This window comes from Dasypus novemcinctus, chromosome 10 (assembly GCF_030445035.2).
Source record: "Dasypus novemcinctus isolate mDasNov1 chromosome 10, mDasNov1.1.hap2, whole genome shotgun sequence".
NCBI classification, from domain to species: domain Eukaryota; kingdom Metazoa; phylum Chordata; class Mammalia; order Cingulata; family Dasypodidae; genus Dasypus; species Dasypus novemcinctus.
The window spans coordinates 106,208,886-106,221,376 of NC_080682.1; the positions used below are offsets into that span (position 1 = coordinate 106,208,886).

The 12,491-nt window shown below is 45.2% G+C and overlaps 1 protein-coding gene, 1 non-coding gene and 1 pseudogene across 4 annotated transcripts in view; 2 read left to right on the top strand and 1 right to left on the bottom strand.

Moving 5' to 3' along the window:
* The window catches only part of C2CD3 (C2 domain containing 3 centriole elongation regulator), a 187,621-nt gene that overhangs the window by 118,056 nt on the left and 57,074 nt on the right, over positions 1-12,491 (bottom strand). For all 3 annotated transcript variants that reach the window (XM_058305935.2, XM_058305936.1, XM_058305939.2), the window contains exon 8: positions 3,342-3,492. In XM_058305935.2, the coding sequence (XP_058161918.1) occupies positions 3,342-3,492 (151 nt within the window). The remainder of the gene's footprint in view (positions 1-3,341; positions 3,493-12,491) is intronic.
* Positions 3,127-3,231, top strand: LOC111761709 (small nucleolar RNA U13). The gene has a single exon (XR_002794986.1). It is a non-coding gene; the product is annotated as a small nucleolar RNA U13 (small nucleolar RNA).
* On the top strand, positions 6,864-8,985 carry LOC139439760 (cysteine-rich protein 2-binding protein pseudogene; annotated as a pseudogene).

Here is a 12,491-nt window from a genome sequence, read left to right on the forward strand (position 1 = left end):
GACAAAAGAGGGGCACTAAAAGATAATTGCTTTGGGGATAGTGATAATAAAACATTCTCTAGGAGTAAGCAAATTATTCTCTGCACATATTTCATTCTCTTAACCAAAGAGATAACCAACTGCAGCAAGGAATTAATCACATGTTTCTACTGATTATACAGAAATAATCTGAAATAATCAGATAAAATAATCTGAAATTCACAAAAATAACCTACAAGTTCAGCTCAAAGATAATAAATGAAAATAAACTTTAAAAATTCTCAACAGTAACTACAACCACTACTGGCTGTCTACCATGTGTCTGGTACTATAACACTTAATGCTGCATGTATATTTCTAATGCTCCCCACATTCCTACAAGATATCTTTATCTCAATCTCAGTTTTTAACAAATGAGAAAACCAAGGCTGAGAGAAGTTAGGGAGCCTCTTAACAATCCAAAATTGTAATTAGTAAAGACAGATTTTGATCGCCACTGATTCCAAGCCTGTATTTCTACAATAGTTTGAGGTGAAATGACTGGCACAACGTCACCTAACTATTAGATAAAAAGCTGTGCTTTTTTTTCACCACTCTATATACCAAAGATTTAATCTTGCTAAGAGATGATTTGTTCATTATATTTCACAAATTTCCTTCATAGGGAAACCAGTGGCTAAGTCATTTTCATTTTGAAAGGCAGCAACTACAGTTGACTGATTAGCAAATTATAAAATAAACACAGAAGACAGGGTTTTTTACTGGTTTGGTCCACATGTTGAAAAAAGGCATAAAGCACGCTAACATAAATTGAAGAGACCCAGTCAAAATCCTTCTAAATTTATCACTCAACTCCCCTTTTTTCAGCATCTAAGAGTATATCAACGTGGGGACCCTTGATAATGGAGATCAATTAATAGCTAAATAAGCATGATTAGAATGTCCTTCTAGAAATCAATGCAACTTTTTCAAGGTGAAATTAAGATGCCTCTTACTTTTTAGGTTTTTCCTTATTAACTGGCAACTTTTAAAATGGTTATTGACAAGGCAATCAAAATCTTGATGGGTACACAGGCTGGAAGAAATTATGGTAAACATAAACTAGGTTGTTCAAAAGCTTAAGAACTCTAGGAATTAAAACCACAAGCTAAAAATGTTGAAGAACATCAAACACTGACCCTGGGAAGGGTATAAACATTCTTACTACTTGGTTGTTGTATTCCCTCATGATCAATCAGGTCACTCCTTCCAGTCAACAAACATTTTCTACATTTATTTTGTTCAAATAGTATGGGAGATTAGGTTATTCAATGCCACTCATACATTCATTGATTCATTAAATATTCACTGAGCACTCAGTATCTGTCAGGCCTTTGCTATACTGTTAACAAGAAGATAATGAAGACATATCCTGAGAAACTCTATAATACAATGTAGTAAGGATTGTAACAGAGGTATGTACAGGACATTGAGGATATTCCAGGCAACAAATCCTGTTTGGGGGATTCTGAGATAATTTCTTCAAAGAGGTGCCAAGTGCATTCTAAAACAATGAAGAGACATTTACTAGATGGATAAGGGAATTTCACCATTCAAAATATAAAGATAAGTACGAACAAAAAAATATGGAAATACAAAAAAAACTAGACTGCTTGAGTGTAGAGACAATCAGCATGACATTCTCCAGGGCACAAGGGCTAAAAGTGGGAGAGGGGTTGGGGAGGTGAGACAGGGTCAGGTTCTAACTCTATGTTCAAGGTTATGAGACAATAAGGTCTAGCAGGCAAAAAACAGGTTTCTATAAAGGTAGGAATTCCAGTTCTGCCACTTAATTACTTATAATTAATCTCTCTAAGCTTTACTTCAAGATATGTAAAACAGAGTTAATACTATCTCATGGGGCTGGTATAAGCATTAAATGAAACAATGAATTTAAAACATTTGGTACTATGCCTGGCACATACTAAATACTCAATAAGTGACAGAGAATGTGTAAAGTCCCTGAAAAATAGAAAATGTGCAATGGATGTAAGTTCTCTTTCCTCTTTACCCTATGAAGAACATGGTATCAGTGATGATTTTTAAGGTAGGAAATCATGAAATCCTAACAATTCATGATGTCTTTCAAATCCACCTCATTTCCAATCTCACTATTGCCACTCTAATTCAGGCTCTCTTTCTCACACACCTCCAATAACCCAATGGTTTCCTATCTGTTTCTAGTTCTTCTTGCCTCAATCTATGTCTCCTACTATCACTGGCTGATTAATATTCCAAACATGATATAATATTATGTCATTTCCTTATCACCTGATATTCAAAAGCCTCCACAGACTGGTTTCAATGTGCTATCCTGCCTTATGAATGCTGTCTCTTGTATACAAACTTGCATCCAATCAAAATGGATCCCCTGCAATGCACAAATATGCTTCTCTACACAGGTCATACTTCCTACACTCACTTCATATCTTTTCTCTGCCTCTCAAAACACTACATATCTGTCAAGTCTCAGTTAAAACCCTTTATTCCTCATGACTATCTCATGAGGACATTCTCCCCACTTCCTCTGAATGAACTCTGGTAGCCTTCAGTCTTAGCACTAAACTGGTATAAATTACCTTGTACTTCTATCATTTTTGACCAATGGAAAAGATTAATTTGGAATATGACAGCAATCTTCACATATATAAATTATTATTTGTGGAAGAGGAACTGGACTTACTATATATGGACTCTAGGAGATACTAAACCAAGGAATAGAACATATTAAGGCTTGTTAGAAGAAAGAAATTTGAAATAAGTAGATCTGCTTGAAAAGAGAATATCTAAAGGGTTAGCAGAAGTATTTGTAAACTGTTAGTCCAGGTGTTTCTCAAATATTTGGAATAGAAACCTGTCAAGGGTGATTCTGAAAGTATTCCTATACTAGCTCTTCCTTAGAAGAACTCTAAGAAAGTCACATATTAAGAGCACAGGCTTTGGAATCAGGTAAACTTGAATTTGAATCCTGGCTCTAATATCAACTTGGGATACGTCCTTGGATAAAATATTCTTTCTAAGCCTCACTCTCTTCATCTGTAAAATGAGGATATTACCTTCCTCTTCAGGGTGTCATCATGATTATTTAAGATATGTAAAATGCAGTTGATCCTTTTGTGGTTCATAAAGCATGATAAATGGGTAGTCATACGTTCGTGTGAGATGTGCCTCCCTCAAATCTTGTTATCACGTGAGTATATCACCTATCTGATGTGAAAAAATGCATAGTATACTATCTGACATGTGGAAAACATCCCTGCAGCTACTAATATTGTTAATACTCTTATCCTCTAAATCCCAAAGCTTCAGATTCAATGACTTACCGGTGGTGCTGTATAAAATAAATTCTCCAGGAGACTCTGGTCATATTGAGGGTCATTCAGTTCACTACTGCAATATTCATCACTCCCAGGAGATGGGGAATCTGGAGGAGAGCCAAGCCCATCCCAGTAATGACCCTGGGATAATTCAGCACTACAGAGATAAGAAAAACAAAGCAGAAGGACTTTAAGAGAAGTTTCAGCTGAACTAGTCTTTCTTTAGTGAAAACTTTAAATTCTAAGCACTGAAGAAGATATGTTAAACAGAAGACTCACATTAAAGACTATCTGATAAAATTTTCCAAATTATATTTTCCCCTCCTCTGGGATGCAAAAGTTAGTATTCAAAAATACACCACTTACACAATTGTGATGTCACTCATTTATTCAATAAACATTTACTGGGCATCCACTACGTGTCAGGCTTGATTCTAGGTATTGGATGACAGATGGCTAAGCTAACACAAACCTTACCCTTCTGGTGCTTAGTTCTAGCAGACAGAAAAAAGGTAAACTACCTATAATTCAGTGACTTAAATGTTAGATTCTGTTTTTGTGAAGAAATGGCTAATTCATAAACATTCTTCTTCCATTTAGAAAAAAAGATGTATACTTAAGACTAATTATGGCAAGATTAGTTACATGGAGGATGGAGAAATAAGTCAAATGAGAATATACAAAGTGCATGTATATTTCAATTCAATTTGTTTTTCTTAAAGTGAGTAGCACTTAATGAACATTTGTTAATGAATTTAAAGAATTCTAAATGAGCATCTGTTAAAAGACAAAAGTAACAATATTTGTAAAATATTTACTATGTGTTAGGCACTACGCTAAGCATTTCATTTATTTTTACGTTTTTCTTCCCCTTCAAGCTAGCCGGTGGGGAGCAGGGTTTCTAAACCTTAGCACTATTGACATTTTGGGCCAATAATTCTTTCTTGTGGGAGGCTACCCTGTTTCATTTTCAATCCCTGCCCGCTACCCACCAGACACTAGTAGCACTCCCCCATTTTCACAACCAAAAAGTCTCCAAACATTTCTAAATATCCCAGGTGGGACTAGGAAGGGACTCTGGTTGAGAACCACTGATCTATAGTAATCTCGAAAGTCAGAACAGTTTCCTGTATTAGCAATATTAGCAACTAACAACTTCCAGTCTGGGTAGCATCTCTGCAGTTTCTCAACACTGCTTTTGAAACTCTCCTTCTTGGTATTTACCACAATTCTCATTTGACACATAATCTTTTTTCTACTCAGTTGCTTTTTTAAAAAAGATTTATTTATTTACGCCCCCACTCCCCAAACCCCCGTTGTCTGCTCTCCTGTCTGTGTCCATTCACTGTGTGGATTTTTCATTAGAAACCATGGTGGCAAGAAGACAATGGAATGACATATATCAAGTCCTTAAAGAAAAAAATCTGTAAGAGACACAACAAACAGGGAGTGGGGGTGGCTCAAGTGATTGGGTGCCCCCCTCCCACATGGGAGGTCCTGGGTTTGGTTCCCAGTGCCTCATAAAAAGAAGATGAACAGAGGTCAGCAAGTGCAGACAATGAAGGGTGGGGAATAAATAAATGAATAAATTTTTTAAAATGAAGAATAAAGACATTTACAGATAAACAAAAGCTGAAAGAGTTCATTGCCAGATGATCTGCCACTCAAGAAATGCTAATGGGAGTCCTTCAGGCTGAAATAAAAGAACACTAGACAGTAACAGGAAGCCATAAGAAAAAATAAAGAACATTTACAGATAAAGACAAAAATCCTATATTATTGTACTTTTGGTTTTTGTAACTGCTTTCCCCCTAATATGATTTAACAGGCAAATTATAAAATAACATTTAAAATCTATGCCAATGGGCATATACTGTATACAGATATAAACTAAGACGTTAACAATATAAAGGGGGAGAGATGAGAATATATAGGAGTAAAGAGTTTGTGTATTGATTCTAGGTTGGTGCTAGTCTACCTAGGCTGTCATTAGTTTAAGATATTAATTGCAATTGCAAAGGTAACCACTAAGAAAACAGCTCAAAAAAAAAAAAAAGAGAAAAGGAAAGAAGAAGGGAATCAAGCACAGAGGGAACGGAATCACAAAAGAGTGTCGTGAGCTCAGGAACAGCCCTGGGAGGGCCTTGGGCAGGCAGGAGGAGGCGGCAGCAGTTGGCATTGGGCCTTTTGGTGCCAGCCACAGTGGCCGCCATACACCTGAAGTAGCAGCAGGACTGGCAAAGGCTTTGTGATGGAGTGATCAGAGACACTGAGAGACAAACTCTGAAAAAAGAAAGCATCTGTCTTTTGGGAGAACAAATTATTTCGAGAGAGCAACTTGAAGCAGAAAGATGATAGTGAATATGCGTGTGTGTATTTTTAATGAGTAGCTTAGTGGAATCATTAATGTTTCTTTTGTTATTGTCCTTTTAAACTTGATCAATAAAGGACAATGGATCATACTTTTTTTTTTTAAGATTTTATTTATTCTCCCCCTGTCCCCCCCCCCATTCCCTCCTGTTGTCTGCTCTCTGTGTCCATTCGCTGTGTGTTCTTCTGTGTCTGCTTGTATTCTCATTAGGTGGCTCTGGGAACCGATCCTGGGACCTTCCAGAGTGGGAGAGAGGCAATTACTCTCTTGCACCACCTCAGGTCCCTGTTGTGCTACATCTTCTTATTTTCTCTCCTCTGTGTCTCTTATTGCATCATCTTGCTGCACCAGCTCTCTGTGACGACCAGCACTCCTGTGTGGGGCAGCTTTTCTGAGTGGGGTGGCATTTCCATGCAGGGCGGCACTCCTGTGTGGGGCCACATTCCCATGTGGGCTGGCACTCTGCGTGGGCCAGGCTGCTCTCACCAGGAGGCCCTGGGCATCAAACCCTGGACCTCCTATATGGTAGACAACAGCCCAATTGGTTGAGCCACATTCATTTCCCAGATCATACATTCTAAAGTACTGCTTTAAAAGTCCTACATGTGGGAAGCAGATGTGGCTCAAATGACAGAGTGTCCACCAACCATATAGGAGTTTCAGAGTTCGATATCCAGGGCCTCCTGGCCCATGTAGTGAGCTGACCCACACAAAGTGCTGCCACATGCAAGAACTGCCGTACCATGCAGGAGTGCCCCCCATGTAGGGGTGCCCCATGTGCAAAGACTACGCCCTGCAAGGAGAGCTGCCCTGCGTGAAAAAAGCACAGCCCACCCAGGAGTGATGCCGCACACACAGAGAGCTGATGCAACAAGATGACGCAACAAAAAAGAGACAGATTCCCAGTGCCACCTGACAAGAATGCAAGCAGAAACAGAACACACATTGAATGAACACAGAGTGGACAGTGGGGAGGGGGGAAAGGGGAGAGAAATAAATAAAATCAATCTTAAAAAAAGTCTCACATGTCTGATTGGCTTGGTGCTCTTCCAAAGAGTTTCTGTCTCTTTGTAAAATCAAGGGTAGAAGTCCCTTGAAGCTTGGCATCCAGAGTTTGAGATTGTGTCCATGAAGGAGTTCTGCACCTGTGTGAAGGGATGGAGAGTAACATCCACCTGAGTAGTCTGATAAGTTGGCATGATGATGGAGCCACCTTGGAAGGGCTGGAGGGCAAAGTAGGAGACCCTCCTGATTGTCAAATCAGAGGACCAGGTCTTCATGGACTTGTCTCACAGTCACAATGGAGATTCCCTCCACAGTGATGGAGATGTGTTGTGGATGGAGGAACAACTGTCCTACTTCTGTGACAACTGCCAGAAATGGACACCAGCTCAATTATCTTAAGGGTGCTAACTTTTTTAGGTTTACTTGTTCTGACAGCTCAGAAAATAATAAGACGCAGTTTGAAAGGCTGAAGCTGACATGCCAACAACTTGTCTCTAGGAGGAAGTGGATGCCAAAGTTACTTCAGGTGGAAAGAAGGTATCTGTGCAGTTACTGAGAAATACTGGACTTTTTTTTACAGGGGAATAGGAAAAAGACTTCAACCTGGCAGAGCACTGTAGTGGGTTGCATCAGTGTGGGAAGTTGTATGTATTTCTGGTCAGGTGCTCAGGAATTTGGGGAACCAGGATGGTGGAAACTTGTTCACAACAAGCCCCCGACAATGAAACCTGAAGGAAAGAAGTTGTCTGCCTCTACTTTAAAAGTAAAAGCCTCAAAACCAACATTAGATCTCATCATTACTGCTAAGGAGACTTAGGAAATGGGTGAGCTAGAATCCTGTGGAATCTGCTATGGAATTAAAAGAGAAAAGGTCTCAAACTCAGGAAGTAAAAGACATTAGATGAGTCCAGAAGGAAGCAGCTGGCTTTCTTGACAGGAGCACTTCTTCTATCCCTGTAAAATTCATAAGCCAAGGCTGCAAGCCAGACATAATTCTTGAAAAAGGAGAAGTAATTGATTTATCCTTCCTGAGCTCCTTGAATCACAGGCTGCTCACCAGCCCATCTCCCTCTCCATCTCTGGAATTATCTGTCCCTAGAACACCTGCCTCTTACTCAGACATGCCCAGCCTGCTTTCAGAAGCATATCTTATTTCCGATGTGATATCACCACAAGCCTTGCTTCATGATAATGAGGTGGAAGGCAACGGAGTCAGAGACCCACAGATGGGGTATGTTCTACTCCCTGCTTGCTAAGCAGCTTCTGGGAAAGTGGTTGGGGACAGAAAGAAGGTCAGAACTCCTGAATAGATAAAGCAGGAGGTGGTGAGTAAGGAGGAAAAACCCGACAGGATGGACATTGACAGTGATGGCTCGGATTCAAATACATCTTTGCAAGCAAGGCAAAAGAGAAAAGAGGAAACCTCAACTGGAAAAAAAAAATGAAACCTAAAGGTCCCAAGTATATCCCCATGAGCCTCTATGAGGAAAAGCTGCTCCTGAAGAGGCTGGATGCTTGTCCCAATGCTGTTGCTATGACACCAGAAGCTCAAAGACTGAAGTGTAAACTGATTGTCCAGACAGAAAAAGAGATTAGGATTACCACTTTTTGACTTGGGTAAGGTTGTTAATGCTGCTCTTTTGTTAGTTGTCAGGATTTACGGAGCCAAAGGAGGAGGAGTTTCCAGGCTTTCAGCTGGACATGTCACATACAGAACTACCTGTCAGGACTTCAGAATGCTTGACTGCTACCAGACTGCCTTGCCATCCAGGAAAGGATTCTGGCACCAGACCACTAAGTTTTTGTATCAGTTGATGGGATCAGAAGATATGGCTGTGGGCCAAAGTATTGTCAGCTCTTTCATATATCAGATCTGGAAACCTCATATCAGGAGTGATTACTAAACAAAACCACTCAAACTACAGCTCCTGTCATAGATCCGTTCCCACTTGCACAGGAGTGATCTTCACTGGATGTCTGAGCCTGACGCACTTCTCGACAACTGCTGTTTGGCCAGATCACATGCTACCGATAAACTCTATGTGTCATGAATTTTTCTGGCCAGGCATTGACCTGTCTGAGTGCCTGCAGTTTTCAGACTTTAGTGTTGTTGTCCTTCATAAAAAAGTTATTGCCTTCGGTTTCATGGTCCCAAACATGAAACACAATGAAGCTTACATTTCATTTCGGTTTGTCCATCCGAAATGGAGAAGAGCAAGGATCGTGACTTTTGTGATTTAACATCTGATTCAGGAGAGTTGCCTGTGTTCATGATTTACCAACTTGCCTCTGGGCTCCCCAGCAAGACCTGGGGGAGGAATTTAGCTGGCTAGTCCTCCCTAGCAGGGCCCAGGGGAATGGACGGCTTCTGAAACCAAGTGGGAAAAAACCAGTCATTACCATTCATGAGGCTTAAAACACACACATGAAAACCTCTGACCCCTAAAATAAGATTATTATGCAGACCCAGGTTTCAAAGAAACCAGTTTGTGAACATGCAGAACATATAAAATCAGAAAATCTTGAAAATAAGACCGTTGAAGCATCTGTATAGGTACCTGCCACTGCTCTTAGAACGGCCCCTGTTCCAAATCTGAGATGTGGAAGTGCAACTACACTATCATCAGTTCTTAAGTATTTTAAGCCTCTTAGCTAAACTGTATTAATAAGTAATTAGTCCTGCGGTCATCCCTCGGGCTGAAGTGTGGTTTGCTGGCCTGGCGGGGGAGCAGCCGCGGCAGGCCAAGCCGCTGCCCCCATAATAGGGTGGCTGGTCGGACTCACCGCCACCCCTGAAGGGAGCTCGGCATGGGCGTAGAGTGCCCTCAGGTCTCCCCTTCTCGGCAGCCATGCTTCCGCGGCCGCCCCTCCTCCCGGATAGCACCACACGATGCCTGTGGGGCGGCACCCTTCTTCTTCTTTCTCCCTGCGCAGGCGCAGGGCGGAAAATTCCAGTCTGCCCTTTTCCCCTCCCCCGACAGCAGCAACAGCCAGGCGTGGGCGGAAAAATCCAGTCTGCCCTTTTCCCTCCCCCCGACAGCAGCAACAGCCAGGCGTGGGCGGGAAACTCAAGTCTGCCCTCCACCCCAGCAACAGCAGCCACCAAACCCTAAACCCTGCCCCTTCCCCCAGCAACAGCAACAGCCAATCCCTAACCACCACCCCTCCCCCGTCCAGTACCGCCCACTGACCTTTCTCCGGCAACCAATCAGAACAGGGCGTGGCTTTGACCAATCAGCCTTCCCCAGCCCCTATAAAACTGTTGCCTCTCCCTCAATAAAGTGGACCTGCGTGTTTACCTCGTCTCCACGGTAGTTCTTCTGCCGTGCGCCCTCCAGTCCTGAGAGCCCCCGACAAGGGCCTGGCCTCCCTTGTCCCCAGTTCGTCGCCTGCTTCTCCGGGCGACCCTTTCGTCGCCGGCTTCGCCGGGCGACCCCGTCAGCCAAACCGCGCAACCCCTTGTGAGACCGATCCCTCGTCTGCTGCCGGACTGACCCCTCGTCCCAAGTGGGACCGACCCCTCGTCCAAAGCTGGACCGACCCCTCGTCCGCAGCCAGACCCCACCTCTACAGACCGAGCAAACCGTCGCAGTTGGTGCCCAACGTGGGGCAAGGCAACCCCACCACAGCCTCACTCCATAACCTGGCGGCCCCCCCCCCTCCTCTCTTCTCACCGTGGGGCTTCTCTCGTGCAACATTGCTGCTACCTGAGCCTTGGCTACCTCATATGATCCACGGCGGTCTGGGAGAATCGCTGGATGGCTTTCTCCTTCCATGTTGGGGGATTATACCGACCCGCTATGATTAAGAGGAGCCTTGGATTTCTCGGGAGCGCACGCTTGCACGTCTGAAGTAACCCTCCCATAGCCCTACGCCCTCCTCTCTTCTCACCCCTATCTTTTCGCTCTGCATTGCTGCTCCTGAACCTTGGTGACCTCATACGATGCACGGCGGTCTGGGAGAATCGCTGGATGGCTTTCTCCTTCCATGTCGGGGGCTTATACCGATCCGCTATGATTAAGAGGCGCCAATAAAACTCTCAGGAGCGTGTGCCTGAGCACCTCCACCCCTGCCTTCACCTCTGCCTCCTCCTCTCCGCGCTTGCTCCCCTTTGCCTTGCTCTACTGCTCGTCGTTCCGCCTTCCCCTTGTCGGGGCCTTCTCTTGGCCCGCGACCACCGTCGGAGCCCCACTGGCTCCGACCCCTCGTCTCACCGCGCACCTCGGCTCCCATCGCCGCGCTCTCAAGGTAAGGGCCCCTTTTCTTATCGGCTCCAAAAGGCCATTAGCAATGGGTAACATCCTATCTGCTAAGCAAGCCCACAAGTTCGGGCCCTCGCCGGTCTCCTAGACACTCACCGGTGTAAGATCTCTTTGAAACAGCCCCAAGTCTTCTGTAACCGCGGCCCCCCATGCCGCCATCGCTCTCAAGCAGCTCCAGCCCCGATAAACGGCCCGCAACCCGCTTTCCCCGGCCCACGGCCTGCTTTCTAGCATCTAATAACGTTTCTACTCTTGCCTCCCCATACTTCTGCGGAGCTTCCTCCTGTCTCGACCTCACTCCTCTTCTCAGCCATCCAAAGTGTCCCTTCTCGTCCCCCGCCCCCCTCCCTTTTTTGTTTGAACCCCCATTGCATTGCAGATTAGGCCGCCTCATGTCGGCCCGCCCCGTTAACATCGGCCTCTCTCGCGCCCGTGGAGACCTTGGCCTTCTTGTCCTCGCCTACGTCTCCACCACTCCCGACGCTGCCGCCACCACCGCCGCTGGTGCCCTGACGCGACTTGTCCTCACAACTGTGATCCTCCAGACCATCACACAGTCTGCCTCTGCCGCTCTTCGCCGCCAAGGAGAGATCAACTACCTGTAGCGCGCTGTCACTCTGGACTTTCAACAGCAGATGGACCTTATAGCCGCCGAGATCAATGAGAATTGGACATTGGCCACCCTTGTTTGCAACGGCAAGATACCACCCCCCAAATTGTACATTTATATCCCCGGCATACTCACCTCCCTCTTCGGCCCCGCTTCCCTCATTGCTTACTGCCTCTTGGGCCTCGGCTACTTGTTGTTGCTGCCATCCTGGCCCTTATTTGAAAAGAAGGGGGAAATGCGGTCACCCCTCGGGCTGTAGTGTGGTTTGCTGGCCTGGCAGGGGAGCAGCCACGGCAGGCCAAGCCGCTGCCCCCATAATAGGGTGGCTGGTCGGACTCACCGCCACACCTGAAGGGAGCTCGGTATGGGCGCAGAGTGCCCTCAGGTCTCCCCTTCTCGGCAGCCATGCTTCCGCGGCCGCCCCTCCTCCCGGATGGCGCCACACAATGCCTGTGGGGCGGCACCCTTCTTCTTCTTTCTCCCTGCGCAGGCGCAGGGCGGAAAATTCCAGCCTGCCCTTTTCCCCTCCCCCGACAGCAGCAACAGCCAGGCGTGGGCGGAAAAATCCAGTCTGTCCTTTTCTCTCCCCCCCTCCCCGAACAGCAGCAACAGCCAGGCGTGGGCGGGAAACTCAAGTCTGCCCTCCACCCCAGCAACAGCAGCCACCAAACCCTAAACCCTGCCCCTTCCCCCAGCAACAGCGACAGCCAATCCCTAACCACCACCCCTCCCCCGTCCAGTACCGCCCACTGACCTTTCTCCGGCAACCAATCAGAACAGGGCGTGGCTTCGACCAATCAGCCTTCCCCAGCCCCTATAAAGGTCCCTCAATAAAGTGGACCTGCGTGTTTACCACGGTAGTTCTTCTGCCGTGCGCCCTCCAGTCCTGAGAGCCCCCGACAAGGGCC